Below are 27,640 nucleotides of genomic sequence, written 5' to 3' on the forward strand. Positions count from 1 at the left end.
TGTTATTTCTTGAATGATTTGGATAGTCTATACATTTCTCTTTGTAACATTCATTTCTTTTGCTAACAAAATGAGATACTTGTAGATGTTTAATGAGCAGTATTCCTTCATTTTCTTGTTCTAAACAACTTAATCACCACTCCTTTATCTGTATAACCCACATCTAGTTTTCAGTGAGAAAAAAAAACTTTCAGAGTGCAATTAATTGTATATTAAGTTGAATTGAAATGATATCCAAAGGATGAAAATACATGATCTAAGTTTTTGCATGATTGCAATTATTGAAATATGAAAAATATTGTTTGCATGTAAACATAATCTGAAATGGTTACATTTAGATGTCTTGTATTACTGAAAAGTTTGTAAAATGTTACTTACTATACTATGTATATGAATTAGAAAAAAAAGATGTATCTTATTCTAGGATGGGATCAGTAGTCTTGACTTCATTTGTTTTCTCTAGAAAACTACTTTATTGACAGATCAAGAGATTGCTGAAAGATTAAAACCTGGGATCGGATCAAGCAAAGGACCTTCAAGGTATATTGAAGAAATTTGAGATATCATTAAAAGAATTGAAATTGGTGGATAAATCAGTGGATAGATCGATGGATGGAAGGAGGGAAGGGCAGAAAGGTGAATGAATGGGTTGATACATGCATGTATGGATGAATGGGTAGATGGATGGATAGGTGGATGGATGGGATAGATGAATCAATAGATGGATGCATTGATGAGCAAATGGGTTGATGGTTGGGTAGATAGATGGATTGATGGATGGATGGAAGGAGGGAAGGGCAGAAAGGTGAATGAATGGGTTGATACATATGGATGAATGGGTAGATGAATGGATAGGTGGATGGATGGGATAGATGAATCAATAGATGGATGCATTGATGAGCAAATGGGTTGATGGTTGGGTAGATAGATGGATTGATGGAAGGAGGGAAGGGCAGAAAGGTGAATGAATTGGTTGATACATATGGATGAATGGGTAGATGAATGGATAGGTGGATGGATGGGATAGATGAATCAATAGATGGATGCATTGATGAGCAAATGGGTTGATGGTTGGGTAGATAGATGGATTGATGGATGGATGGAAGGAGGGAAGGGCAGAAAGGTGAATGAATGGGTTGATACATATGGATGAATGGGTAGATGAATGGATAGGTGGATGGATGGGATAGATGAATCAATAGATGGATGCATTGATGAGCAAATGAGTTGATGGTTGGGTAGATCATGGACCTACCAGCAAAGGTCCATGGTTGGATTGAGTTAGGAGCAAATACTTGTAGATGGGTGAATAAAAATAAAAGATCAGTGAATTGATATGAAGGTTCAAAGAGATCATTGTAATTTATTTTATATTGTCTTAGTATTTGTTTATCATTGTATATATACTTAGATATAATTTATTTTATTTGCCACTAGCAATTTGTGCAATTACATGTAAATGAACTCACAAGATATATCCATATTACTTTATTTGTAATGATTTTGCCAGAGCTCAACTTGAGAGAAAGTTTGCCCAAATGAAGCAAGAGATTCTCAACTCAGGGTTTTCCATGGAGAAACTCTTCAGCTTGGTGCAGGAATTGTTGACTGCTGCAGACAAATACTTTGTTCTCAAAAAACTCTTCTGGAAGGTAATCTACCAATGTTGATTGGTGAAATGGGGAAAATACTTTATTATGAAGGCCATCTGATATTTTTTGCAAGTATTTATGTTCAATGAAGTCTCATGAACTTAAAAAAAAGAAACCCGATTGGAAGAAAATTAGCACTGACGGACAATATTAATTGGTGGAAGTACATGTAGCAATAAAATTCTCTTACAGAAAATTGGTGTGTCACAAATAATGTCATGTAATCTAAGCCTGAATCTAGACTATAGCACAGTCAGTGATATGTATTAAAATTCATAGTATTCATGTACATGTATACTTGATACACTGATTAGGTTTGTCTTATTAATGATTCTTGTCTCACATGTCAATTTTTGTCTACAACTTCAATTTTGTTCTTATATTTTTTAAGAAACAAAATGTATTGATTTAAACAGGGTAAGAGAAACTTGTGCAGGTCGAGTTCTTGAAAAGAAAAACAAAAGTCAAGCTGTGTCTCGAAGACTTCATTCTTGTTCCAAAAGGGTCTATATCGGTAAAGATCAGTTTCAAGTCTAATTCCAGGCTCATTAATGGCCTCTTTACCTAGCATGTTGCACTGTATATTCTATTTTGGTGATTTAAAAACTAAAATTTTTTTATTTCATTCTGTGTTCCAGCAACCAGACCTGTTTAACTTCATCCTCCAGCAACTTCAGCGCTACCTTCCAAAGTCAACAGTCAATGTCCACACTGAAAAAGGCAAGCAACACAGGGCCGATGAACTAGAGTAAGATATCAATTTTTTATTTCATGTACAAGTAAACTTTTAAAGGGGTACATGTTAAATGGGATTTGCTCTTTTTGTATTTATTTCAGTTCGGTTTCCCAAAAGTAGTATTGGTGTTGGTATCGTTATCAATTCTGTCGTCTTTCTTGACCTGTTGTAGGTTAGTCTGCTCTCGGTCATTTTTCCACTTAAGTTGTAAATTATGATAAATCAATGATTCTGAGGCTTTGTTTTTCTGGGATGCACTGTTGATTTACAGAAAAAAGTTTAAATACATATTGTTAATTTGTCCAGGGAAAAACATGCCTTAAGTGTGTGTACACTTAAATATATATTTCAAACTTGACTTACTGTATTGTTCAATTATTTGAAAAGGCAAACCGATTGATACCAATGAGATTCCTCTCGATCTGTATTGTTCAGCTCATGCTCTGAAGTACATTTCATGGCGTAATGCCATTCTTTCCCTCCCCCATGCATACACACAAAGGAAGAGAGAAAAATAGGGATAAATATTTCATTCAACCTGAAAATGAAACCTGCTTTGTCACTTGTTATTTATCACCACAAAAAAAGAAGAGAGGGGAAAAACTAGGGGGTGATACACCGAGACCTTTTGTCATTTTTATATTAATAATGAAATGCTACGTTGTGTATCCTTGGTTTCTTGGTTGACTGTAGTATACGTAATTGAGTTAGCTGATAATTATGAAGATAAAAAGCATTTTTCAGAGAGCTGTTGCCTTGGAATTGCCCTATGATCTATGTGATAAACATGTTTACAATTTGATCTATCTTGTATGTCAAGGTCATTCATATCAATCTGTCTTTATTAATGCTGTATTATTATAGCTGCCATCTCAAACAATTTGTGCTTTGTAAGTGGATGGTACATAAAATCCTTTGCCTGATATCCAAATGGTTTAGTATTTTTTTTTCAAATGTAAATGACAGCTGCATGGGTGTAGATTGAAAACAAGTTTATAAGGACCTGATAAAAATCAGACCCTCTTCTTTTTAGGGGGTCTGTTCTTTATCAGGACCTTACAATTTCAATTGGTTAATTGACTTAAGTCATCTGGTTTTTGCTTTTAAGATACATGTATTTCATTATTTATTCATTTATATTGTATTATTGGAGTTGAAAGTTTCTTGAGCCGCATTTTAAACTGTTGCTTATTTACTAATGATTTTAGGACAGACTAAGATGAAGTGCTGAAGTATTTCCTGAATTGTAATAAAATATGACCATAGGAGGGTTGAGTTGAGGATGGAGGATGAAGTGAAACAATCAAAGTGGAATTGGAGGAGGGAGGTGGAGGGGGGAAAGGAGATTTAATAAGATGTACATTGCAATAGTGTTATAAAATCAAAGGGAATAGATATAGGATTTTTTTTAATTACTGTGTTCTTTATTGATGCTATTCAAATTTCTCACACTTGAAATTGCAGAGTTTTGCAATCTGTTTGAAATTTATCTCCTTTTTTCTTTCTGAAGAACTCTTCATTTGATATACATTGTAACCTATCTTGTTGATTTTTGATAGGATGAGGAATGACTTCTTGCACCATTTTCATCTGATGTTTCTCCCTTTCTAAATTTTATAGTATATTGAATGTATTTGTGTTCTCTTTTTTACTGACCCATCATATTACTAACCGAGGTTTCTGAAAGAAGGGCATGCGTGACGTAATTTGTTTTCAATTTCCTATGCATATAGAAATTCAATCTGATTTTACAAAGATTAAAACTTATTATCGTTTCTAGTCATGCTCTCTTTCCCCTCTCTTTTCCATCATGGAGATTGCAGTCAGACTTCCATTTCCACTGACCTTTCATTCTACTAATTTAGAATCTGAATTCATTTGTGTTTTCCCCCCTCAGACTGGCAATTCTCCTAATTGAAACCCTAGGGGTGATGTTTCATGAGACAGAAGTGCTACCTGGGAGATTGGACTTCATCAAGGCAAATAGGTACGTCATTTGTTATCATCATCATCTCCAAAATTGTGCACATTATCATAATAACATTGTCATCATTATCATCATCATCGTCATCATCATCATCATCATCATCATCATCATCATCATCATCATCAGACATTATCATCATCAGACATTATCATCATCAGACATCATCATCATCAACAACATCATCATCATCATCAACAACATCATCATCATCATCAGACATCATTATCATCATCATCAGCAGCAGCAGCATTGCTTCTTGCTATAGAGAACATGTAATTCATGTCAATCTATGTGCAAATACTTGACATTGATTTATGTCAGAAAATTAGCTGGAATTCATAATTCAATAAAATTAATAGGACATACACTTATATCTTTTCATTCATTCATTGTTTCTTTCTTTCTGTCTGTCTGTCTGTCTCTCCCTTCCTCCCCCCTTCCTTGCTTTTCCCCTCTCTCTTTTTAGTGACAGTTGCTATTATTTTTGTCCCCCTCTCTATCTCTCTTTATCTACATGATTTCATACAGCGATTACCCTCTGATTATCCACCAACCTTCATTGTTAATCAAGTGAATTGAAATTTATTACCACCACGGCGAGGCTGTATTTGATTTGCATAGCAATTTGTTTATGTGTACTTGCATCTCTAGGGCCTTTCCCTTTTCCCATGCTTATTATCTCTTTTTTTTTTAGGGGGGGGGGGTCTACTCAAGTCAACAACAGATATTGATAGAACTTATACATGTATACACTAATGTTTGTAGATGTGTCTTTAATTCCAGGATAAAATCTATTTGTGTCGCTTTCTGATGGCTAACCACTAAATTTGTAAGATAAATGCTCTCAGGGCCGTTTAGACATAAATTGCATCACTAGATCAATGGTGCCAGATAAATCAAAATTCAACATTTCACACAGAATAATGGTTAAACAAATTCAATAGCCACGATACATGTATGTTTTTGAAATTTGAATGTTTGATGATGCTGACCCTTTACTTTTAGCAAGGAAAGTATCGGCACACCGCACAATTTAAAGTAATAATAATAATAATACCAACATGCTTATATAGCGCATATCACTGCCAAATGCGTCCCTATGCGCTTCATTGGATATTATTACCCTGGCTTTAGCCCCGCAGCCTTTTACAGCGCGGTGGCATTTCAAGGAATAAATTCCTGCCAGGTACCCATTCACCTCACCTGGGTCGAGTGCAGCACAATGTGGACAAATTTCTTGCCGAAGGAAATTACGCCATGGCTGGGATTCGAACCCACGACCCTCTGTTTCAAAGTCCGAAGACTAATCCACTGGGCCACAACGCTCCAAGATAAAAGTCTTGTATTTCATCATGCTCTCCACAGCTTTCAAACTCTCATGCTGTAATCATTCTTAAAAGCAATAAATTCCATTCCACTCTTGTTTTTTGTCTTTGTCTGCTTTTTTGCATAATTCACAATGGCCATGGAATAGGCAACTAGTTGATTGGCGGCTCATTAATGCTTTATACTATCAATATTATATTCATGAAACTTGAGCTTGAAGGAAATTTGTCTCCACTGTTTGCCTCCCACAGTGGTAAGGCTGCATTGGACTTGCTAGTGGTATTGACGTGTCTGCCGGAGATTCCTCAGCGTTGGCGACCCCCGAGGACCAAGGCTCAATCCCTTGGCTTGGTGACCGATACAGACAGCTGGAAGACCTATGCTGATTCAGAGGTGTGTAAACTATATATGTATTGACTACCTTATCATCCATTTTAGAAACACCTTTATATACAAAATATATATTAATCCAACCAATTTCATTTGAAAGTGCTCCCTACAATAATTTCTTAGTAATAATGAACATTCTTTGGAGTGAGTTCAAGAGAACATTTCAGTTTTCACATATTCCTTTATCATCAACAATACCATAATTATCAAGCTAATACAGACTTGATTCATTCATAAGTAGAAAGTGAGATGATTATCCAAACTGGTTTCTTGCAATCAAGAGAAGCCAAATAACATCTGGCTTGCGCCTAGAATATAGTATTACAGATTTGATCTGAAAAGAAGAACTCAGCAAAATGTCTTTAAAGCAAGAGGAATTTTAACTTGTCATTTACTGTTTGCTGAGCAGCAACTCTACAACGTACCAATCAGTCATGATGGACAAGACACAAATACCAAAGCTCCGTTAATTTTTTCCTGACTTGCATCCAAGGAAAACTGAATAATAGTGAAAATCACGAACAAGGAGCATAATGAATTCCCCCTTCCCACCCTCTCAGGAAATGAATGGCCTTTGGTATTTTGGTTGCATTTCTGATTGTACATGTAGGCAAACCCATCCTTATGCTCAGGACTGCATTTCATGTTGTCCTCTGCCTTTATTACACGTAATATTTGAGATTTTTTTTCACACAGTCAAGTGTGTCTTAAAGTCATCCTTAAAGCCTATTTTAAGTATTGGTAAATCCACTTAAGAGTGTATGTCACCATTGCAGTTCATTACTAGTGTGCCCTTAAACTGTTCTAGTGTGGAAGATATAATGAAACTGCTATTGGATCAAATTCAGTGATGAATATTTATTTTGATGAGGTACTGATCAAATAAAGCGTCTGCCATATTATCTCTCTCAATACGTTAAAGCACTTCATAACCCTCAAGTATGAAAATGTGTTGAAACTTCAGGATATAATCTTTGTCTGTAGCTTTCCAACACTCAATCACTAAATTTGTTAAAGGTACCTCCTCAAAAGGCCTCTTTTAAAGCAAAAAAAAAAATAAATTTCATATTTTGTATAGGAATCAACAGCTAAAAGAAAATCAGTAGTTTCTTTTGTTATGTAAGATTGGAATATCAGATGTTTCTCAGGTATAATTCATTTTGTTGACCTTTGCCAGTCAGTCAGTTATACGTAAATTAAATCCGGTTTAGTCCCTGACTACAGAGTTGGCCGGAGCACTCACAGAGATCACCCTCACCCTGAAACTCCACTGTATTCTATCCCGAGCATCCTCCTCCCTCCACCCAACCCTCCTATTCTCCTCCATCATTTGCTTCTTCCATGTCTTCTTAAGTCGCCCTCTTCCCCTCTAACCAACCACCTCGAACTCAAGCCCCCTTCTCAAAACATAATCGGCATCCCTCCTCAACACCTTAGCTTGCACTAAACTCAATCGAACGCATAGTATTGAACAGGTAACCTCGTTGATGACTATGCTGTATTAGTTTCTCCCACTGTGGTTCTGACCAATGCCATGCTGCATTTATATCCTGCACACAACAAGGAAGCAAAAAGCAATTTTAAAGGACAAGTCCACCCCAACAAAAAGTTGATTTGAATAAAAACAGAAAAATCCAACAAGCATAACACTGACAATTTCACAGAAATCGGATGTAAAATAAGAAAGTTATGATGTTATTAAGTGTTGCTAAATTTCACTAAACAGTAATATGCACAACCTGGTCAGTATGCAAATAAGGAGACTAATGATGTCATCCACTCACTATTTCTTTTGTATTTTATTATAGGAAAAATGAAATATTCTATTTTTCTCCTTATTGTCAAGTGAAACAATGATTAATTCCTCCATGAACATTTGGATTTTAGCATTGTTTAATACAATATGGTTCAGTCAAGTTGGTCCTTGTATTTTCAAATCTGTAAAAAATGAAATATTATATAATTCTAACAATAGAAAACAAAAGAAACAGTGAGTGATGGACATCATCGACCATCTCGTTTGCATGTCACTGAGTTGTGCATATCACTGTTTTGTGAAAAATAAGCGATACTTAAAAATTTCTTAACTTTCTTATTTTACATCCGATTTTGATGACGTTTTCAGCGTTATGTTAGTTCGATTTTTCTTTATTTCTTCAAATCAACATTTTTCTAGGGTGAACTTGACCTTGAAGTCACTCTTGATCTTGTGAAATACTCTCCTGATTGCTTTCACAAATACACCCTTGACTAGAAAAAAACCCTTTCCTAGATGCCATTCCATTCCTCCTCATGAACACACGTCCTTGCATTATTTCATTACATCAGAGTCCCAAGAGAAATTGAGTAGTTTCTCACCCATTTATAGATTCTGTATCCTGGAAACAGATGCCAAAATATATCTGTTTTATTTGAAATTCATTGACATCACAGTGGTAAGAGATTTTATTCTGTAAAGTGAATGAAAAATAGAAATCAGAATAGGGTTATACTGCTAGCAGGATATGTAAGACTCCATTTTTATCAACAGCAAATCTTTGATATTCCTTTTGAATGATAGAATGTGATGTTTTGTCAAATTCAGAGGTTTAAAAATGAGGAAAATAAGCTGTTTAGGGTACATTTTCATTTTCAAGCATTTTTTTATCTTAATAGTATTTTAAAACTGAAGAATTTTCCAATTCAATGTGTCATCAATTACATGTTGGTTAGAATTGGCAAGAAAAACCCAGGTAACAAATGTAAATACTGTCTATGTACTATCATCTTTTTCTTTCTAAATTTAGGTCAAATCATATATATTCATGCACAGTATTGGAAATTACGTTTTATATTACCGTACTGAATAGAGTATGTCAACAATGTTTTCTGGTTTGATAATAATGATAATCCTTTTCCCTCTTGCTCTTCTATAATTTGATACCAAAACTTCATAAGACTGTAGAGGTAAAGTACATTACTCTTTCATACTATGACCTGTTGGTTGCTCAGGGAAAGTGCCCTTTTCTGCGCAACTGACAAAATGTGTTTGGAGATAAAACGCATTCAAGCAAACATTGAAAGCAGGCTTTTTTGCACCCTTTTCTTTCTTCTTTGAAAATCACATAAATAAAAGGTACTATTTAACTGGCAAAATTGACCCTTCCAAATTCATAAAATATCAAAGAATGATGCAGTCTTTATTTATTTATTTTTAATTTTTTTTGGGGGATAGGCTGTCTTCAATATATTATATATATTTGTAAAATGGGATTAATAAAAATGGTGTGTGAACACATATTAATATGAGAGGAATTTATTGAACAAACTCCATCCCCCAAACAAGAAAAATTATGAAAAAAGTATAGAAAATGTGTAAGAATAACAAGTACTAAATAAAATAACTGAACATTTAATGAATTTCATTCTAATTCTTATCTCCAACATTCACAAATTTAATGTTGATACAGTGTGCACTTAAAACAATTCCAGCTTTCAAGAATTGAATTCCTTTTTGACTCATGTTATTCAAACAGCTTTGGGGTATTATTATACAAGAAAAGGGAGTACATTTTTGTTCATGTTGAATAGTGCCTTCAGTCCATCTCTTAAATTAGTAGCATGAGCCGTATCATTAGCTTCCATAATTAACCACATTACAAAGAAATACTACTTCCATCAATACCATTCCATGTCTGTATATTAAAGTCTTGTTACATTTATACATGTTCGTATTTACAGTATGTTCCTCAAAACTAAATCAGGGGATTCATCTACCTAACTTTTATGTTTCAGCTACCTGAATCATTATACATGTACATGTATGTAGAGGAAAACGTTAAAATAGTATCTGTCCAACTTTTGACTTCATGTATTACAGTGGATATAGCTTCCTCGACTATGCTCAATTATCTCTTCCATGTTGCTCACTTTTCAAATATATTTTTTCCTATTTCTTATTTATTTGAGTTGATTTCTCATAATTTGTGTTATCTCTACATCTTATCTTTGTTTTATTTTGATACTGATATTACATTCACTTCATCATTCCTTTTATCAGTAAAAAGAGAATAATGCTCAGCTGCAAAGCAATAATAGTATAACATTGATTTTTTTTAAATCTGTGATGGGAGAATATATTGTTTGATCCTGTGAATGAAACATAAATTGGAATGGGTAAGGCCAAAAAAATTTAGTTAGTATATGGGGATCATATGTGGTCATGCAGTATTTTTCATTGCAAATCCAACGTACGGTATAATACTGCTTGACTGTTTTGTGCTCATGAAATTTTGCATGCGTTACAGTCATAATGGCATACACTCTATGACAATAAAGGAGTAGGGTAGTATTCTTTATCTGCATGATCATACTCATGTGTTTTGATTTTAATGTATATAAGTTTTCAATTTCAGTCTGCTGGTTTTTTGTATTTGCTGTGGAAATGGCAAACTTTACCTGTAAAAAAAATACAAAACAAGAGCAAGCTAAATAGGGGCTACTTAATGCTAGGTTGTTCATATATGAAATGTAAATCACATTCACCCAGTCCAGACTTAAAGAAACAAGTACAACCAGGATATAAAAGTTAATAAAACACTAATGATTTTTTCTCTAAACAGGATACATTTATTTTTCAAGTATTGCTTTAAACTGAATCAACTGTGTATGTAGAGAGAGAGAGAGACTTCCTTTATTTTGGAGATTGCTTTAAAAAATTTGGGAAATTCATGAACATTCACAATGTTGCATGCAACCAGTTTATTTCTTGTATAAATTTTCATGTTTTGTGTACAGGAAACATGTTTGTGAAAGTTTTTGTAAACAAAAATAAAGAAAACATTTTTTTTAAATTCATTGTGCATAAAACAATCCATCTTGTCTGTGTCATTCATCTTGATTCTCAATTTTGAAATGTATGTGGATAAATAAGCTTACAGATTAAGTAAATTTAACCTTTTTTTTTTATGGTTATCCAGGTGGAATTTGTCTACAATCTGTTCCTGTTTTCACTCACAGTGCAAAAGCAAGCCTTACTTATTTTTGTTTATTCCCCCCCCCCAAAAAAAAATATAAAGTCAAACCCCTATAAGATCACCATGAGGGAAGCAAGAAACAGTACCAACTGGAAACAGATTGCCTTTATAGACAGGTTTTATGGCATATATTCCTTTTGAATGGGAGACAATTTAGGGGCCACTTCAGACAGGTGTTCATTATAGAGAGGTAGCCACTAAAGGCGGTGCTACACCAGCCCGAGTTTGTTCAATCTCAAGATTTTAGCCTGATCAGCCCTCTTTGCGATTAATCTCGAGATTCAAGAAACCCAAATCTCCACCAGCTAAAGAAGAGCAATTCATGCTCGATCGAGGCTTTGATGCATTATGGTCTGACGCAGTGAATAAATAATCCAGAGCGCGTCTGCACCTGCGAATTAGCGGAATGATTTGAAAAAAAAGCGCTATTTTGCAAATAATCCCAAATTCACTTGGGATTACAATCTCGAGATTAATCCAGCGAACTATCCCGATGATTGAGTCTCCATTACAAATAATCTTGAGATTTTTCAGATCGGGATAATTTGCCGGATCTGAAACGATTATTTGAAAACTCCAGCTGGTGCAGACGACCCTTAGGAGAGGTTTGACTGGACTAAAGTTAGTAGGTTGTCCACAAATTACGATAACTTGTGGTGGGGATCAAGGTTACAAGCCAAAATAGGGTTTTTTTCAGTGTGGATCCAAGCAAATTAATAGAACTTTTGATGAGAGGTAAGAAGAATTTGCATCGTTCAGATAGGAATGCAAGTCTTGTTCATGTGATGCCGACTTACTTATAAAAAACTTCATCTGTTTTTCATTAGATGGATATAAGGCATGATCAAGCTCTCGTTCTGTACGAGTATTTTTGTAATCTGGCAGGTGTGGAAGTCTTGCATGTGTTCAGGGAAGACTGAAACTCATTTTTTGAAATCATAAAAATAGAAATCACTAGGTAAAATAAGTGTGTGCCATCCCAGCTCAAATTCTAAACAGATTCATGTTTGCAGCAGCCAAAGGTTGATATTTTTGCATCTTTGAGTGATTTACAAGTACCCTAAATAAGTGTAATATCAATGTAAGTGATGAATTCGTAAATGGGTACTAATTAGGTTTTGATTTCATTTAGGCAGAGAGAAAAAAAGTATTACTGATGTGATGTACATATCTGTAAAGTGTAACTTACATTTTGACCAAAATAAATTCCCCCATAAATAAACAGCAATGTGCCTAATTTTATTTTTCAATATAGTCAATTTCTTGATATGATAAGCAATTATATATAATAATAATGACAATTTTATATACTGCAAAATTGCCTATGTATCACATATTTCTATATAATCAATTTATTGTGCTACATTTAATAGTCATTGAGATTTATTATTCTATAGAACAAGTATGTTATTGTTTATTTTTATTAATTTATTGTTATTTTCTTCCTTCCAATGTTGAACACAGGTTGCTAAACTAGTCCAGGAATTGACCAATGCATCTACAGCTGTTCTCTTTGAACTCATCCTTATTGCACATCAGGTAATGATGATAGTCCTTAACCCTTTGAACCCTAAATTATAAGGGGGCTACACGGGCCTAATCACTAGTGGCAGGCCATAGATATTCATTCGAGCCAACCCATTGCTATTTTTTTTATTTTGATATGGCTGATTGACAAAGTGTATGCATATGATTGTCCATCTAACACTGATTCTATTTTTGGTAATTACTGAACTTCCTTTTCCCAAATTGGGAAGAAATATCACCAATTTTGGACTATATTTTCACTGGCGGAAGGATTAGGGCTATTTTGCTGTTTGAGGTGATGAATCTGCTCCCCCCGAAGGTGTCTTCAAACACGCCAATTTATTTTTAAAATGAGCCGGTCGAGGGACCCTTTTCTGATCAGATATGGATTGCCAGATACATATCCTATCCACTGGTAGTAAACATTCGACCCCCAAATTTCATCCTTAAATGATAAAAAAATGCAATAGACGACTGTTCATGTTGCGTAAACTTAAACGGTTCAATTTACCCATGTATGATCTTATTACTGTGTATACTGGATACATTAGACCCATTGTGGAATATTGTGCTCCTCTGTTCCACTCCAATCTTACTAAAAATCAAACTGAAAACATAGAAAAAATACAAAAACGTGCAATTAAAATCATACTTGGTTCCAGGTACATTGCTTATGAGGAATCACTAGAAATGTGCAATTTATCAACTTTGGAACAAAGGAGGGTTAAGTTATGTTTAGACTTTGCTTTGAATTTAGAGAAACATCCTAGGTACTCATCTTGGTTACCTGTTGCTAGGAATATTGATTTTAACCTAAGACGTGTAAAAAAATACTCACAATTACATTGTAAAACTGATAGGTTTCAGAAGAGTGCAATTCCATATTTTATTAATATCCTGAATGAATATCATTCCAAAAACTCTTAATCTGTCCAGTTTTAAGTGATTCCTTTGTTCATATGACCAAGAATTCCTTCACTTTGGAATGGAGTGTGAAATGTACACTGCCCATGCAAATTCTTTAGGGCAGCAGTTTGATTTATATTGTGCAATAACAACTTACACTGTCAGGGAATACCAGTGTGTATGTATAGTTCACATCTCATTCATACATGTATGTCAATTGACATTATGCCATGACTTTGCAGGGATAGGTGTCGTGTGGGCGGTACCGGAGCGGCGGACGCGACATCGGGACTGGCCCTATGGTTTCGGAGTGCTGCAGTTTGGGGTGTGTGGTTCCGGACGGCTGTTGCTTGGTTGGACGGGCGCATTAGACTTATGGTCGCATATCCGATCGGGTTGGGTGGCTGGGAGGAGTGTGTTTCCCTGGGAGTGATGGGTGTGACAAGCTTGTGCCATGCCCATTGCTCCCGGTGGATACATTTCTCTCGGCGCCTTTCTCGTCGTGTGTGCGACTGGTGGTTTTTTTGCGCCTGTCCAGCTAGGAAGTGGCTGTTTGGGACCGAGCATTTCTGGGCTGTAGCGCTTCGGAGGTGTAGGGGTATGTCTCGGAGTCACGTCCGTTGCTCTGGTGTTACCCATTTCCAGACCTGTCCTCAATTTTAATTCTGATTTTAATTTGCATTATATATTTATGAGTTATCTTTTATTATTCTAACTTAATTGGTTTGGAGGCTTATGTATGTCTGTATCTTTATGATTTTTGTATATTGATAGTTTACTTTGAAATTTTCATGTTGTTCAAAATGGTCTTTGTATATATCTTATCTTACATGTATATGTAACAAGATCTTTACAATGTAAAACAATGTAAATTTAGCCTTTGGGCTACCATGAATTGTTTTTTTTAATAAAACCATTTATCTATCTATCTATATATTTTTTATGAATTTTTTAAAGTGCCAATTTAACACATGAGTCTATGGGGAATGAATTAGGCCTGTGATACCAGGGGCGGCGGTGACCTACATGTACACCCTGAATTATTTGCACATATCGACCTCATTCACAAACTCCCATGATTCGAGACCCAACGGCATCTTCCCCCCACTAGTACCTGAACCGAGCCAGCTGAAGTTGTTTACCTTCTCATAGACCTAATCTACAAACAGAATTATCAACTTTATTGTCTGTTTTGGGCTCAAAATCACTGTCTTTACCAAAGTCAGATATATCAATTGCTTCCCCATAGTAAGCATGTGACTCGCCTTGTATTATGCCGCATATACGACACGAACAATCGCAGAAAAGTGGCATATTTTGGTCATTTTTTATGCAAAATCCTTCCAAAATCATTGCCAATCTTGACTGAAATTATTGACTAAATATTCTTACACGTATATGTACTAGAGAGATGATGTCATTTTTAAAAGATCACTTGACATTTTGAAGTCATATGGCTGTAGGCCAGAATACCGGCCTATCGGGTATATGCGCATTCACGAGTGGTAATTGGTAGGCCGGTATTCCGGCCTGTCGGGTTCAAAGGGTTAAAGATGGAACAGACTAGTAGGGGGAAGGTGTAACCTTGTCAGTGATTTCCAATGTCAGACATACTCTTAGCCAATCAGATGGATTTCAATAGCTTTTAACAATTTCTGGTGAAAATCACTGACAATGTGCCTCATGAAATGTCACATATTTCTGAAGATGAATTGCTCTACAGGGGAGTGTTTCACAATCAATTTTCAATGACAATTTGTTCTCGGTCAAAATGCAAAGGTTTCAGTAGCTTACAGTCGTTGTGTGTGAAGATCATTTATATAACACTTCATGAAATACTCTCATGCTCATGTGATGGCACGCTCATAGGGAAACAATTAAATATATATTTCAATTGAAAAAAATATGTTTCTCTTCCACTAAACCATTTCACTTTTAAAAATTGTATTCCACTTTATGAAAAAAAATATGTTTTACTTTTGAAAAAAAATATATATTTCACTTTTCAAAAAAATATATTTCACTTTAAAAAAAATATATTTCACTTTCCAAAAAAATATATTTCACTTTTCAAAAAATATATTTCACTTTTCAAAAAAAATATATTTCTCTTATCAAAAAAAATATATTTCACTTTTCAAAAAAAATATATTTCACTTTTCAAAAAAAATATATTTCACTTTTCAAAAAATATATTTCACTTTTCAAAAAAATATATTTCACTTTTCAAAAAAATATATTTCACTTTTCAAAAAAATATATTTCACTTTTCAAAAAAATATATTTCACTTTTCCAAAAAAATGTTTCACTTTTGAAAAAAATTAATTTCACTTTTCAAAAAAAATATTTATTTTTCGACGAAGAATCATTTCACTTGTTACATTTCAATTTTGAGAGAAAACAAATCCTTTCACTTTTTATCTACAAATCTATATATCTGTCTCTTTATCTATCTATCTATCTCTATCTATCTATCTCTATCTATCTATCTCTATCTATCTATATCTATCTATCTATATCTATCTAAATGTATCTATCTATCTATCTATTAATCAGGGGCCGCGGAACGGTTTTCAAAGTGGGGGGGGGGACCATGCAAAAAATCACAATCATATGGTCATTTTTACGTTTTTGTACACGGTTTCAGAAAAAAGTGTGGGGGGGAGGGCTGAAGCCCCCCTCCCCAGTTTTCGCGCCCCCTGTTAATATATCTATCTATCTATCTTCTATTAATCTATCCACCTATCATTTATCTCTCCAGCCATCTATTTATCTATCTTTGTTATATATGTATCTGTTTGAATATGTATGTCTGTTTGTCTATTTATCTTTCATACTTATATCCACTCATTTGTTTAAATAATTATGTATGTTTATCTCTGTATCTACGACAGACCAATTAGTTGACCGAGTTGACCGGTGAAATGTAGCTTTTTGTAAGCTTCATTTCATCAATCATTATGACCATCGTATGTCAATGAAGTAAAAGACAGACGGAAGGGAGAAAAGGGAAATTTCAACACTTATACCTTGACCATTCAGCTCCGTAGATAGTGTATGTATGAAGTATTCATGCCTCATGCCTACAAAACGTATAGCCAGACCGTGCTAAGTTTAGTGATTGATCGTAGGGCCGAATGCAACAGCTGATTGCCCTGGCTATTGTGCATAATCAGCGATAAATTCAAACTTTACAATTTGTGTTTATGGGCCCACCTCGTGGTGCATTGTCCTCGTCCCACCAACAATGGTGTGCGCCGCCTACAGGCCGAGAAAAAAGAGGAACGTATTTTTTGCAATTGAGTGAAATGAATTTGCAACATGAGTGAAATGTTTTTCGTAGCGAGAGGAATGGATATTTACGTGAAGAACGAAATTTACTCACGGTCTTTACGGCAGCCGTATGTGTTATCCAACAAAAGTGAAAGGATTTGTTTGATCTCAGATTTAAAATGTAACAAGTGAAATTAGATTTTAATTCGTCGTACGGACGAATTAGGTGGTCTGTCGTAGATGCAGAGATAAACAAACATAATTATTTAAACAAATGAGTGGATATAAGTATGAAAGATAAATAGACAAACAGACATACATATTCAAACAGATACATATAAGAAAGATAGATAAATAGATAGATTGATGGAGAGATAAATGATAGGTGGATAGATAATAGAAGATAGATAGATATATATTAACAGGGGCCGCGGAAGCTGGGGGGCAGCCCCCTTTACTTTTTTCCAAAACCGTAAAAATGACCGTATGATTGTGATTTTTTGCATGGTCAGCCCCCCCGCTTTGAAAACCGTTCCGCGGCCCCTGATTAATAGATAGATAGACAGATGGATAGGTAGATAGATATAAACAGATAGATAGGTATCGGACAGACAGACATTGACGATAAAAAAATACGATGAGGAGGCTGATACTGATAATGATTGATGAAAAAAATACGATGATTCCCAGCGGTGATAATGATATCATATTTGATATACATAGATTCAGAGACAGGTATACATAGGTACATACACAGATAGATAAATAGATAGATAGATAGAAAGATAGATAGATAGAGAGAGAGAGAGAGAGAAAATAGATCGATATATTTATTGATAGGTAGATAGATAGAATAACATATTAAACAAATTTGATAGATAGATATTAAATAGTTAACAAACAAATAAACAGACATAACTATTTAGACAGATCAATAGTTATAAGATTGAAAGATAAAAAGTAGACATACGGATAGACATATGTATTCTGAACAGATAGACATAAGATAGATAGGTAGATAAATAGATAGATAGATAGATATAAAGATTGAATGATAAATACACAGATATACAGACATATTAAACGAAATAAATAGATATTAGATAGATAGATAGAAGGATAGACATATTTAAACAGATAGATATATATTAGGCAGAGAGAGAGATAGATAGATAGATATATCATGTACCTTCTCGTCCCGCCAACAATGGTGCGCGCCGCCTACAGGCCGAGAAAAAAGAGGAACGTATTTTTTTGCAATTGAGTGAAATGAATTTGCAACACGAGTGAAATGTTTTTCGTAGCGAGAGGAATGGATATTTCCGTGAGGATAGTTACGGTCTAATACGGCAGCCGCATGTGTTATCCAACAAAAGTGAAAGGATTTGTTTTCTCTCAAAATTAAAATGTATCAAGTGAAATGATTTTTTTTTTGAAAAGTGAAACATTTTTTTTTCAAAAGTGAAATATATTTTTTTGGAAAAGTGAAATATATTTTTTTGGAAAGTGAAATATATCTTGTAGAAGAGTGAAATATATTGCTTTGAAGAGTGAAATATATTTCTTTGGAAAGTGAAATATATTTTTTTGAAAGTGAAATATATCTTTTGGGAAAAGTGAAATATATTTTTTTTTAGAAAAGTGAAATATTTTCTGTTTGAAAAGTGAAATATATCTTTTAGAAGAGTGAAATATATTTCTTTGAAAAGTGAAATATCTTTTTTTTTGAAAAGTGAAATATATTTTTTTGAAAAGTGAAACATATTTTTTGGGAAAAGTGAAATACTTTTTTTTTTAAAGTGAAACATATTTTTTAAAGTGAAATATATTTTTTTGATAAAGTGGAATATATTTTTGAAAGTGAAATATAAATTTCTTTAAGTGAAATGGTTTAGTGGAAGAGAAAGATATATTTTTTAAGTGAAATATATATTTAATTGATTCCCTATATGCGTGCCATAGTCATGTGATGGCTAGTAGGACAAAATGTAAAAAAAAATATTGGTTGTGATGCATTCGATATTTGTAAATATCTTGTGAATATGGAGTATGTATTTATCATACATTCAAGCTTTTCACTTCACTATTGTGACAAGATAGATGTCACATAACTCAAACGTCTCTATACAGCTTACAGTTAAGATTGTAATGAATAGAAAAACAAATTATTTTCAGTACATTCTCTCAGCCATTCTGCTTGAAATATCAAGTTAGTCATCTCTTTATGAGCAGCTTTACATTGTTAAAATTCAGCAAAATTTTATATGAAAATTTTCCAAAGATATACAATTAGTATTCTTTAAAACCATTAATGTTTCATTTTCAGTCAGAGGTTTGTACTTGACAGATTAGGGATGATCAAACAAACTGTTTGAGTAATACCTTATTTACATATATTTAGAATTAATCTTTGCTTGCTTATGTTTTTTTTGTAGTCAAACTGGGGAAACGGAGAAGGCAAGTTTTTCAACATCTGTTGGCTTGTGAGAGTGTTAGAGACCATGCAAACAACTTTGGTAAGATCAATGTTCCAAAATTCTTATGTTTGATTGAGTATATATGTATACTTACTCTGCAAAGCACATAGAGAGATGTTTGTTTATTGTATGCTTCCTGAAGCAATCTTTATTATGAATATCATTAGTATTCCACACCATATTTCTATATGTCAAAACAGTAATTGAAACCTTGTGAAAGATTGAAGAGGCATTTTTGGGTTGTGATTTTTGCAGTAATTAGAGAAGAAAGAATGATACATCGGTTCCAGGGAAACTTATTTACTTTATGAAGTTAAACAATGGGTAGTCAAATGAGTGTTGATTTGTTTGTTTACCTGTGGATTTCGTTTCATAATGGTCTATAATCATTTATTGACAGTTTTACGAGTACCGAAAATGCTACTAAATCAAACAAAATGTTTAAGATTTGACTGACTAATGGTTGCATTTCAATAGAAATAGAACCACTTTTGGATTGTAATTGAATTCACTATGCCTTTCTTTTTTAAATATGGGCTTATGATATAAAACAGCAAAGCAGAATTATTCGACCAATATCTAAATGATGACCACTTTCTTTCCATTGATGCCCAGCTGGACTTTGTAACGAGAGTTCTGGCTCAGGCCATGAAGCTCCTGATGCCATCTCGTCATGAGAAGCTGACGCCCAGTGATGCAGTGCTCCTATTCCAGCAGTTCTTTGTCATCCAAACACTACTGGAATACAGTCCTCAGGTCTCTGTTCATGTCAGGAATAACTACAATGAAGAATTCAGGTGTGGTATTTCTGAACAAAATCCATTTTCTCCCCCTTAACATGTAACATATTCTCCCTATTGTATGCATGTGTAGTGGGTAACAATATTGGTATACACCTCAAAACTTAGATATTGGCTCTAATTAATTAATTATTTAATTTATTTTTTATATGATTTATATATTTTTCAAGTTTATTTAATTGTATATCTTTGAGATGTCATTCTGTTCAATCAGATCTCCAATTTTGAATAAATCACACCTGAGTCATTCTTGTGACTACATCGGGAAACAAGAATTTTCATTTGGAACACATAATGAGCAATTATCTGGAAGCTTTTTTCCCCCAACAGGTACCTGCCCCAAAATATATATTTGGATCCTGAGTATTATTTGCAACTCAGTATATTGTAACTTTATGATTCTCTTGTTTAATGATATCTCTATCTTTTGTGATATCTCTTCAGGTATTATGTGCAATCACCACACATTGTGAAGAAGCTGCCAAAGGTCTACCCTATCACATCCCAGACTCTGAGGATCATTGATGAAGTCCTTAGCCATGTCCTACAGAAGCCTGCCTCACTACTCACCAAGAAGCCCAAGAAGAAGTAGTGAATTCCCAGACACTGGGGTTCATTGATGAAGTCATGTACCTTTATTGGTTACCCATATTCCCAAGAAGCCAGCATCACTACTCACTAGGAAGCCACAGAAAAAGTAGTGAATATCCAGACACTTTTAAGATTCAGCATAGAAGTCCTTAGCCATGTTCTACAGAAGCCTGCCTCACTACTCACCAAGAAGCCCAAGAAAAAGTGGTTTATCATTGAAATCCTCAACAAGCCTGCCTTACTACTCAATGAGAAGCCAAAGAAGAATAGTGAAAACCTAGACACCAAGGGTCATTAATGAAGTCCTTAGCAACATTCTCCGAAAGCCTGCTTCATTGCTCAAGAAGAAGCCCAAGAAGAAATTTGATTCAATTTCAGCCTTGAAAAATATTATAAAAAAAAGCAGTGTACCATAATTTTCATCTTCAAGACAAAGCACTGGTTAAGTTTATTATTCGTGCATAAGTGTATGTCTTCACTTGAAAGAACTACACTAAGAGATAATGATTTATGGCATCAATGGCCTTTGTTAAATGAGATTGATTTAAATCAGTTAAAACAAAGTACAATAAATCTTGGGACATCTATTAATAGTTATGATTTCTTTTTCCTGCAAAATCATTTGTTTGCACCTAAGTGGCATGTATTGAATACTTTACTGTTGAGGTAGAAAGTGTATGACTTCAAATAGTTAATTAGTAAAAAAAAATATATGCTCACTGCTGCCATGCTGTAGGAATTCTTAAACAGCCAAAGATAATATAACCTCAGATAAATTATTGTGGTGTTCATATCAAATAGACATTCTGCTTTCCATGATTAAGTTGTTTCGTTAAACAATGATTAAATGGAGTAATGCTGCATTATTCTCAATGAATACTAGATCACTATATGTGCTTGATCAATCTTTATTAAACATGCATCCCTTATTTATAATTTTAATGGTTTTTTGAATGTATAACTTTTCTATTGGGCGGCTTATCTGAAGCACGTATTCTCAATGGATCTTTTCTTTTTAAAGGGAAGTTTCAGATCTTAGAAAGGCAGAAAATGTTTATGAGCTTTCACCATACTTTCATGTAATTTTCAGGGCAACTTCATTGATAAAGGGTGTGCCTTACAAATGCCATTTGAATTGGAAATGTGACAAGAGACATCTAAAATGATGTCTCTTGCTATTCATGCTAATTTTTATGTGTGGTGATTGTGGTCCCATGTACTTGTTTCGGAGAATTTCTCTTGCATTTTTTGAGAAAAAATAATGACCATCATATTGCATCTTAGAAACCTATCTTCATGATATATATTGTAACTTCGAAAATGCTTTTAAAGATTAATTGTTAAAGTCAAATGGCCATGTTCAACTGATAAAGGGGAAAAATCCATTTTGCAGATAAGGACATTAGGAAAGGACTGTACAAAAAAAATGTCTTGTCCATCTGAAATGAGTAAGTCAAACTTTTAATGATAAAGAAAAAATGTGTACACCAATAGCCATATATGACTGCTTATTTTTGCGTATAATATTGATATGATTGCAAAATGACATCTTTATCAAATTGAAATTATTATAGCTATTATATTAAAGTTTTATAGACTTATATCATTACATATGTCATATAAACCCTGATTTTTCCCAACCATTGTTTTTTTATGTAACTATATGTTTGTTTGTTTTTTGCTCTGAATATTCAATCTCAATTGAATCTGTACTAAAGTAAATAGATTTGAAATGTGGAAAATGAAAATAAAGTGAAATATTGAAGCTCTGTTGCCATTTGACAAAATAAACTTGTGAACTTGAGTTGGCATATGCATGTGATATTTAATCAGTTTATGTTTTGTTTGAAGCTATTAATTTTATTCTCCTTTATATTAGTTATGGTGGGTTTTTTTCTTCTATCAATGCTTACCAGATGTCCCTTGTTCTGTTTTATAATCAGATTTTATTTTTGCTTTGAAGCTGTGGATGCTTATGAAATATAATTCTTGAACTGGTATGTAACCAGATTAGCATATACATTGGTGTTTTTTTTTAGAATGTATTCTAGTAAAATTAATTTGTTTGATTAGAAAAAAACACAATTGCCTTCTAATCAGATGCCTTATTTCATGAAAATAAGTCCAATGCTTTGAAATCACTTTGTAATATTTGGTAGATTTAGTCACATGATGTTGTTTCAGCTGTCACCATAAATTGTATTTGCTGTGTGAATATATATGGTGAAATTAATACATGATTGTTATGTAAATATTTATAAGAAATTGTAAATGATTTTAAGATGCAAATATGCAATCAATTGCGTTGATTCCTTCATAATGATATGTGCCTGAATGATGATTTAATGGAAACAGATTCCAGTGAAACTTTTATTCCTAATATCACCTTGATTTTCATTATGCCTGCCTTTTGTGAATATTTTTATGATATTTTTGTGTTTTTGTGTGATTTGTGTTCTAAGATTTGTGAGAGTATTGTAATTTTGTATGAATCTTCTAAAATCTTCTTGAACCATTGTCTTTCTATGTAATTCCAATCCGTGCCATTTGTCTTCAATGAAATCGCTTTTAACAAGGCTGACAAAATCTATTTCAATTATATCTGCTTACGAAACACTCAAGTGATATATATATATATATATATGCTGTGAAATTATATATTTACACTCAATATCCTATGTAGGTTAGTGTTTAGATAATAGTGATATATTTATATACTTGTAACTTCTAAAACACCATTTTGTTTAACATTTTGAAGATTTGATAACATATAATATGAAATGAATATTTTGTTGTGACATTTGTCCCACATAAAATATAAAGTTTTAGATATATCAGTAGCCTTAATTATATAAAATGAAGAATTATAAACCCTAGTGATAATAAAATTATATTTTATATAGCACTTAATACATGGAAATGGCATCTTTGAGCATTTTACAGGTATCATTACTGTGGTAAAGTTGAGTAGTTTTGAATCTGATACTGTCTTGAAACATATCAAGTGTTTTGTGTAGTTATAATATTAAGCTAACAGATGGTTTTACAATCTAATATTTTGATTTTAAGACTTTGTTTTATGTTTTAGATAAAGAGATATAAGGACTAACTTTATTCTATTGCAATTAAAAATTCAAATTTGATATTGATACAGGAAATTCTTTGGACCCTAAGGAAACCTTTTTTAAACACAATTTTCAGGGGTTATAACTGAAAAATGTTTGAAAATGGTAGGTGTACACGTTTATAAACAATGAACCTGAATTGGATATTAGTTCTTTAATGTTTATTTTTATTTCAAGATTCTTTCTTACACATACTTGAAATTGGTGTTAGTTCTGTTGTGTTTTCATGTGTTTTTGTTTTAGGATATTATCACATAATTACTAAGGATAGGATGTTGTCATTTTCATCTGTAATAGAGAGTAATATATAAACTTGTATGACTAAGAGTGGGTCTGGTTTAAAACTATGCTACCCAAAGCGATATGAATATGACTATATTCCTTAGCGGTGCAGCCCTAACAGGTCATTCTCACTCTCTTATGTATTTGGTTTAATCTGTCACTTTCGAGAAAAAGTAGACTCTAGAGTGCATAAATCAAGCTTCTCGAAAGTCATATGTTGACATCATACATAGTGGATCTCGGTGTTATGACTGTCCACTTCTATCGACATGCACCAACAACAATAATTAATAGCTTATCATTGTCACATTGCAGTGCAAACAGATATGTTCTTGGCTTATAGTTTATCAAAAGAAATGATTTTTAGTGAAAGTTTGTGCTGTGGTAAGTTTTATTTTTATGCTCTGTATGAATAATGTGTACATGTATGTAGTTCATATTTTTTTAACTAGAGCTATACTACTAGTTTGAATTTAACGGACAGTATCCGGAAATTGCATTAAGTTCAATACGCTCAATATAAGCAAAGAAGCCTTATTGTACTCACCTTGTAACCTAACACCATATCGTATGAGCCATTAAGATGGCAACCGATACATTGTTATGCATGCCTTTTGCCTTCTTCCGACGCAAATATTTTATGTAATCTTCAAACTTCAGTTAAGTAATTTTGTATGATTTTAAGATTTATTATTATTACCTTTTTGTAATTATCTTTATCATTACAAGATTAGGGCTTTGCTACTATTTGGTTACAATTTATTTTGCACATGATCCCAATTATCACAATAATATATATGCACAGCCAATTCAAAGTGTTTCATGATATACATGTTTTTAGTGTTTGTGGGTTGACCACCTTTTCCTATTTCATACACGACAGCACAAAACACAAGTGTGAATTGAAAAATTGAAGAAATATTTAACTGAAAAATGAATCCCAAGCACAGGGAAGAGTAAGGATTGATCGTTAGAACTACAAGTGAGATCCTGCTAAAACCGTCATGTTTAAATGCAGCATTTAATAACTGAAAACGCAACACTGTTATTAATGCACAGTGCTTAGTTCACTGGTCAACCAATCTCTCAGGATTAATGCAAACGAGTAACAAGAAAATATCTGTACAGAAAAATAACTACTTATACAGTAAGTTCAATTTTGTCATATTGTGAATTGAATATGCAATTTAATAGGACATTGATATACCCCAAAGTTGGATAAACAAACATATTTGGCCAGTCATAGAGAGAGGAATGTGTATTAGCATATGCAAGCGAGGTATCAACTAAACGTAATAGTCCTTTAACTTAATAATAATATATGGGTGTGCCTTCTACCTCTTGATTGATTGTAAAATAAAAATGTAATACTGATCTGTAAGAGTCGAGATACTGTCCAACTATCAGTGACATACTACAATACTAGATTAAGTGAGATGTTTTAAATTCATATTTTATGAACTTAGTTTATAGTGTGCATCTATTTTATTAGAGTGTGGTATATATTTGTCTTTAGAGTATAAAGTATTTGCATTTATGTGTACTTATTTTAAAAGAAATTTGAGCTTCTTGTACAATCAATCACCTTGAATTGAAATGTGAAATTTCTGCATGATTTTCCTATACTGATATTCTTCAGTTAGCTAAATCAAATAGATCTCTGATAATAATTATACTTTCAGTCATTGTGCTTTTGTTGAGAAAATGACTCAAGAGGGAGAGAGGGGATGGTCTTAAATTAAGTAGCTGTTTAACATTGATGAAACGCTAAGTTTATTTACTCCCCAAATCAGAACATAGTATTCTCTATCTGCATTACATCCTTCATATTAATTTTCTATACTTTTTTCCTCATTTTGTCTCTTGCAATCTCTCTCTCTCTCTCTCTGCCTCTCACCTGTTCTCACTTTCTCTTTTTCTCTCTCTCCCCCCATTTATATCCTCACAACTATTAGCAGGTACATGAAATAACAGACTGAAATTGTGTGTTTTTAATAAGATTGCATTTAATGATTAATGCATAAACAAAATTCATTTATATTCATAAATACATCGTTCTACTCACTGCATTTTCATAAACTATGGAGAAGACAACACACTTTGCATCACCATGATGCTATCATTCAAGCGTGTAATCTGCACAGGTTACATACCTTACTTTACTCTTGAAAAAGAGAAACTTTGCTGGGATAGGACATGAAAGAAAAGAAGATATTTGAATCGATTTCATAAAGAAGTGGTTTGCTCAAAGAGATGTAGATAAGCAAGGTATAGCAATTGCAGCTTGTTGATGACAAGGAGAGAGAGAGACAGAGAAAGTTAGGGTTAATATGGAAGAATGAGAGAGAGGAAAGATAAGAGAAGTGGTTGAGAGAGGGAGAAAGATTGGGGGTAACAAGAAGTGACCAGAGGGAAAAGAGGAAGAGTGATAGGGGCAGAGATGGGAGGAGGAGGAGCGGAGGGGATGATTCATGTCCATATTGTGCACCAAATACAAAGCATCAAGTCAAATAACTCACTTGGTATGATTATGGACCTACTAGCAAATGCAGTATATCATACAATATATTTCAATTATGTTTCATCATTAACTTCCTAATATTTCATTTCTCTATACACAGTATTGCACAAAAACTAAACCATACAGGAAATTCCAAAAAGTATCTACATTTTACAAGTTAGTTTGTTTGTACATTCTAACAAACTTCTTGGGCAAGAAAAACCGTGGTGTAAATTGGGTTGATATGATCAAGGAATCAACAATCTAAGATATCTTATAAATATCAATATGGCATATTAACTACGTTTACATGAAGACCCACTTATACTACTTCTCTTGACACTACAAGAGAGCATATAACTTCTCATAAAAAATATGTATAAATAATAAATTTGACATTGGTATTAAGCTTTAGGCTGAAAGTATAGTGCAATATAAGAATAGCTTTATCTTCTTTTATCATGCAACAAATAAGTTGGTCCATTCCTAATTTATATATGGATGAATATATACATATTCAAGGTTAGGCAGAATATCAAACAGACTGTCCAATGGATACTAGCATTATAAGATGATTAATCATATAACAAATTGAAAGTGTACACATTGACCAATCATTATTTTGGTTTACACTCTTTATTTAACTTGGCAGCTCAAAATGAAAACAAATCGTAAATAAATCAAAGAGAAACACAGTAATTGCATCAACATATGTTGCATGACGAGTATTGGAGTGGATGCCTGGGTATAAAAAAGGTTAACCAATTACAATAACCCGCAGGTCTTTCTCAGAAACCTACTCAAGTCCATCCAGGTCTTAATAAAGAAACTAACATGAAGATATCAAATCTACTTAATCTAAATATTTCAAGCACAAACCATTATTGATGCATTCGCAATTTGAAAAGTGCAAATATGACATGTGATGGTCGGTTTTGTTAAAATTAGTTATGATGTTGATTTTGAGATATCAAATCAAAAGTGAAACTATGAACTGGCAACACAATGGTCCTATTTGAACATTTCAAAACACATGCAAACAATGTCTCATT

At 33.3% G+C, this 27,640-nt stretch overlaps 1 protein-coding gene across 1 annotated transcript in view; it reads left to right on the forward strand.

Annotated features, from left to right (window-relative positions):
- Positions 1 to 25,193, forward strand: part of LOC121411365 (uncharacterized protein C12orf56-like) — a 40,971-nt gene extending 15,778 nt beyond the window's left edge. Inside the window, exons 3-11 of the mRNA XM_041604042.1 lie at positions 464 to 540; positions 1,511 to 1,652; positions 2,291 to 2,400; positions 4,286 to 4,375; positions 5,953 to 6,094; positions 12,571 to 12,645; positions 19,249 to 19,329; positions 19,906 to 20,087; positions 20,535 to 25,193. Of these exons, the coding sequence (XP_041459976.1) occupies positions 464 to 540; positions 1,511 to 1,652; positions 2,291 to 2,400; positions 4,286 to 4,375; positions 5,953 to 6,094; positions 12,571 to 12,645; positions 19,249 to 19,329; positions 19,906 to 20,087; positions 20,535 to 20,682 (1,047 nt within the window). The 3' untranslated portion in view covers positions 20,683 to 25,193. The remainder of the gene's footprint in view (positions 1 to 463; positions 541 to 1,510; positions 1,653 to 2,290; positions 2,401 to 4,285; positions 4,376 to 5,952; positions 6,095 to 12,570; positions 12,646 to 19,248; positions 19,330 to 19,905; positions 20,088 to 20,534) is intronic.
- The last annotated feature ends 2,447 nt before the right edge of the window (positions 25,194 to 27,640 follow it).

The sequence above is a fragment of the Lytechinus variegatus genome, chromosome 3 (genome assembly GCF_018143015.1).
Source record: "Lytechinus variegatus isolate NC3 chromosome 3, Lvar_3.0, whole genome shotgun sequence".
Lineage (NCBI taxonomy): Eukaryota > Metazoa > Echinodermata > Echinoidea > Temnopleuroida > Toxopneustidae > Lytechinus > Lytechinus variegatus.